The following is a 4984-nucleotide window of genomic DNA, read 5'->3' on the forward strand; positions in this document are numbered from 1 at the left end:
CCCTGAGGGCGCGCCATACCAGGACTCCACTCCTGCCCCTCCCCACCCCAGGCCCTGGCGGATGGCGCTGGGTTCCGAGCCGGCGGGTAGCTGGCCAAGCCCCCAGTCATCATGAAGGGGCTACAAGGGTCACCTAGAGACCCTGGGGCCGGCAGCGCCCACCCGGGACACTCACCGTCTTGGGCATGGTGGCGGCAAAGGCGGCGGACTTGGCGAAGTTTGGCTGGGAGCTGTCGGGCAGCGTTGAGCACACAGTACACACGGCTCGAACTCCGGGGGCTGGGGGCTCGGATTGGGTCCCTCACTAGAGTCGGGGCGACTGCTCGGCTTCCTGCTAACGGGCCACGACTTCACAAACCCCACCCAGGAAAGAGCCGCCCCCGTCGCGCCGCCCGCTCCTTTCTGTGGCCGGGCTTCCGCGCCGCTCCCCGCCCTCGCGCCCGCCTCCTAGCCGGCCGCCTGCCTCGCCCCGCCCAGTCCAGCCCTGCCCAAGCCGGCCACACCAACCACGTGGGTGCTGGACTGGGCCTGGGCACCCCAAGTGGGGTTCCCACCCCCGACCCCATGCCCACCCTGCTCCTCTCCCACCCACTTCACAGCCCCTATCCCTCTGCATCCGGGCCATCCGGGCCCTGCGGCCCCACCCCCAAACAGGGCCGGACCCTAGGCCGCACCCTGGGCTGCACCCTGGCAGAGACTTAAGCAGCCCCTGACTGCAACTTTCCACTGATAGGAAGCTCGCTACCTAATCAAAACTCCCCATTCCCTCTCAAGACACCTCTGACTCTTAGAACGTTCTTCCTCTGTGTATCTAAACTCCTTCTCTCTGTGGCTTCTGCCTGTGGATCTCACATCTGCTCCCTGGGGCCACTCAAATCCCCTGCTGTCCCTCACAGCTCCTCAGAGGTTTGAAGAACTCATGTCCCCCTGAAGTTTTCTTCTCCTGGCTAAACTACCTCAACTTTTCCAATACTTCATCAGTTCAGTTCTCTTCTGTAGGCCTCTATATCCCTTTTCCCATCATGTTTCCTCCTTATCCTTGCTTAATCCTCCTTTTCATCAGAACTGGGCTCCTTTTCCTCTTATCTGTCCTCTACTACTTTCCTTTTTTTAAATCCCAATGTCCACCTTCTTCAAATCAATGTCCTGATCCTTTAGCCCTCCCCCAACACATTCACTGATTTATGGCATTCACTTTCTGATAAGGCTATAATTACCCCAAGTTAGAGGCACCCCGAGCCCACTCCCTTGGGATGTGTCTGCCAGCACCCTTTCTACTTCTTGTCAAAGTCACAGAATCCCAGGACAGCAGTGTTCTAGACCATAGCAGTTATCTGGTTAAGTCTGAGTTTTAGTTTGAAAGTGGCTGGCTGTAGTCCTTTTTTCCCCATTTGACTGGTAACTGTTCTGAATAGTCTTTGTGAGGTAGGGCACCACATACCTCAGGGATGATAAGCCAACTTGGGGCAATGCAAAGGCTATTTGAGTGGAGTGGTCAGGACACCTGGCTTCTATGACTAGCTTTGCCATTAACTCACACTGTGAGCACTGTGAGGTCTTGAGTAAGTCCCTTCCCCTCTCTGGGCTTGAGTTTCTCTTTCTGTAACAAGAAAGGGTCAGACTCCTGGGCTTCCAAGGTCCTTTCCCACTCTGCCATTATAAAAGGATGAGAAAGGAAGTAGACTCCTAGGGCAATAGATGAGTCTAGCAGGGTTGCATAAAGAGTGGCCTTGCATGTACATTCAGAAATCAGTAGTCCTATTTCCTGCTCCTCTGCCTTCCCAGTTCAGCAATGCCCATGAGTCAATGTGCCTCAGTTTCTCTCATGGCTGCCAAGAGCCATTAATGTTTGCTAGGGTAAATAAGGTTCCCTGCCCAAACCATTTCCTTGAGCTGAGCTGTTGATTTGAGGAACAGCAGCACTCCCCAGCAAGCATCAGCAGCAGGGGTAGCGATGGCAGCCAATCACATTACTTAACATTGCCATGGCCCTTTTGTCTTAGAAATTCAAAGAACTCATAGATTCCCTCTTGCATATTCTCCTAGAGCCCACAGGGGCCTGGAACTAGGCTAAGTACTTACAGGGGGAGGGGAAGATGATTGGAGACTCCAACTTTCATTATCCATTGTGAAAAATGGAAACCCCCTGTGTGTCATTCCCCACATCCCATGCCAACACCCCATCCCAACACACACACACACACACACACACACACACACACACACACACACACGAGGGAGAGAGGGAGAGAGGGAGGGAGGGAGGGAGACAGACAGAGACAGAGACAGACTCTGATTAGTGAGTGTCAGGCAAGCATCTGAACACACTATTAAAAGGGAAAAGGGGCACAAGAGTCCAAGTGGAGGAAGGGAGGTCAGAGGATGGAGAAGCTAAGAAAGTTGATGGAAAGAAGAACAGAACAGAGAGGAGGATGGGGTTGGCTCCCTGGGAAGAGGATGGGAAATGGAAGGAAAGCATAGACTATCAGAGACTGTTTAGTCAAGCCTCCATTAAGGTCAGGGAACTGAGGATCAGAAAGAGGACAGAACTTACCCAAGATTGGACTACCAGTGTAGAGAATGGATTTAGGGGGTGATAGAGAAGATAAAGAGTTCAGTTAAGCTATTGCAATAGTACAAGCAAGAAACTTTGAAGGCTAGAACTACGGAAGTAATGTCCCCCCTCCCACTTCACCAGACGGAAGCTGGTCATGGTGATTATTGTCAAGCAGCTGGATATTGCTTGAAGATTAGACTTGAAACTCTCTGGCCAGAAAGGACCCATCTCAGTTAGCCCCCTGTCTCCAGAGCACAGCAGGGCAGAGGCAGCTGAGGTGCTTGCTCTCTTGTTCTTCAAGATGGCCAGGGAAACACACCTTTGTTTCCCACCTCTTTGTAAAACACTTTATGCCTTTAAGGTCAGAAATTCTGATCTCTCCCCACCGCACTCCTTACCATGATCCTATGAGAATTGAGAGTTGGCTCAGTCTTCCTAGGACCAAAGTAATCCCCACAATTAGGGTTAGATATGATGATTTTTATGCCAGTGTTTGTAGAAAGAAAACATGGGAATAAAGGCAATACTTCCCCACATGTGACGGCTACCCTTGGTAAGGGAAGTAAAAGGTATGAAGACACCTGGGTTTTTAGAAGAGCTGAATTTAGAAAGTTCAAGGACCAACAGGCAAACATTTTTCAAGCAGTAAAGCTAGATGAGGGACAGTATGATGAGACGGTGGTACAGGGACATTCTGGAGCTGGATTCCAAAGAAGCTGGGGGCATCTGAATCAGGGGGTAAGCAATGCAAAAGGATATTCGACCTGGGCTTTAGGGCCAGGCATGGGGTCCAGGTGCAAAGACCCAGGACTCCTAGGGGGTTGGGAATGTTCTGGAGCTGCAGCAAGTTTGAGTGTCAAAGTCAAGGAAATGGTAAGCAGGACCTACATAAGGCTGATTTATGTGAAAGCCTATGCCAAGCTCAAGAAGACATGAGATTGGACTTGTAATCACCTCCCACCTAAGATCTAAGTTCACTGCAATAAAGAAGCTTCTGCATTCTAAACGGCATTCCTCCTTTAGAGGACACAACAGTTCAGGAGAGTCAATACCTGAAAGACAGGGAGCAGTCCTGAATCCTAGGGATACTTTGGATAAGGAAGAACCTGCCCCCAATCCATTGGATGGTAGCTACTGAAAGTTTTTCATCATTCAGAATTTTCTGAGGGCTGCTTTTCACTTTCATCACTGTTAGAAAGTCCTTCTTTACATCTAAATTAGATCTCTTCTTCTTCACTCAGTACAATTGCTCTTGGCTGATGCTTGGGAAAGTAATTAACTAAGCCTGGAGGTTACTCTTTTCCATTCTTAGAGGAGAAATGTGGCAGAGAGGTGAGAACAAACATTAGCTTGAGGCCACACACTTCAAGGCTTTCTCTCTTCCTTTCCCTGGGTCAGTAGCCGAAGAACTAGGCTAGCTGTGCCCTTTACACAGACAAAAGAATAGGCAGAAGAATACACTGCTGTCTCCCCCAGGGTAGAAGGTCTTGGCAAAATACGGCAAAAGGTACAAACTGCAGCATTAGGGAAATCTTGCTTTTAACCATCCTCAATCTTTCACCCACTACTTGGAAACAAAAGCTAGGGTTTGAGCATATGAAAAAATGTTCAACCTCACTAATCATTAGGGAAATGCAAATAAAAACCACAAGGAGATACCACTTCACTCCAATCAGAATGGCTATCATCAATAAATCAACAAACAACAAGTGCTGGCGAGGCTGTGGAGAAAAGGGAACCCTGCTGCACTGCTGGTGGGACTGCAGATTGGTGCAGCCATTATGGCAATCAGTATGGAGATACCTCAAAAAACTGGAAATGGAACTACCTTATGACCCAGCAATTCCACTCTTGGGTATCTATCCAGAGAAACCCAAGACACTAATTCGAAAAAATATATGTACCCCTATGTTTATTGCGGCGCTATTCACAATAGCCAAGAGTTGGAAACAGCCGAAATGCCCATCGGTAGACGACTGGATTAACAAATTGTGGTACATTTATACAATGGAGTATTACTCCACCATAAAGAAGAATGAAATCGTAACATTTGGGACGATATGGATGGACTTAGAGACTATTATGTTAAGTGAAATAAGTCAGTCGAAGAAAGACAAATACCATATGATTTCACTTATATGTGGAATCTAAAAAACTGAATGGGCGAGGAAAGTGAACAGAGGTGGTCTCAGAGATGTGGGGGTGCAGCTGATGGCTGATGGTTGGGGGGGATGGGGATGAGGGAGAGAGGGAGGGAGCTGGACAGCATAAATACACAGCTGCAGTGTTGCCATGGGGACATGGGGGACAATTCAAGGAATGTAATTGATAATGTTGTGAATATTTTGTAGGGTGTCAGGTGGTCACATGTCTTGCATCATGGATGGGGAGGAGGCTTGATCACTGCACTGTACACCTGAAGCTGAT

General features: G+C 49.1%; 1 protein-coding gene and 1 long non-coding RNA gene across 3 annotated transcripts in view; one reads left to right on the forward strand and one right to left on the reverse strand.

The window, feature by feature from the left end:
- MSN (moesin) overlaps positions 1-404 on the reverse strand; it is a 68992-nt gene extending 68588 nt beyond the window's left edge. Inside the window, exon 1 of the mRNA XM_019656110.1 lies at positions 176-404. Coding sequence (XP_019511655.1) covers positions 176-187 — 12 coding nt within the window. The 5' untranslated portion in view covers positions 188-404. The remainder of the gene's footprint in view (positions 1-175) is intronic.
- LOC109390080 (uncharacterized) overlaps positions 1-4984 on the forward strand; it is a 26232-nt gene that overhangs the window by 666 nt on the left and 20582 nt on the right. The gene's annotated exons all lie outside the window — the stretch shown is intronic.

Source organism: Hipposideros armiger, unplaced genomic scaffold (genome assembly GCF_001890085.2).
Source record: "Hipposideros armiger isolate ML-2016 unplaced genomic scaffold, ASM189008v1 scaffold_254, whole genome shotgun sequence".
NCBI classification, from domain to species: domain Eukaryota; kingdom Metazoa; phylum Chordata; class Mammalia; order Chiroptera; family Hipposideridae; genus Hipposideros; species Hipposideros armiger.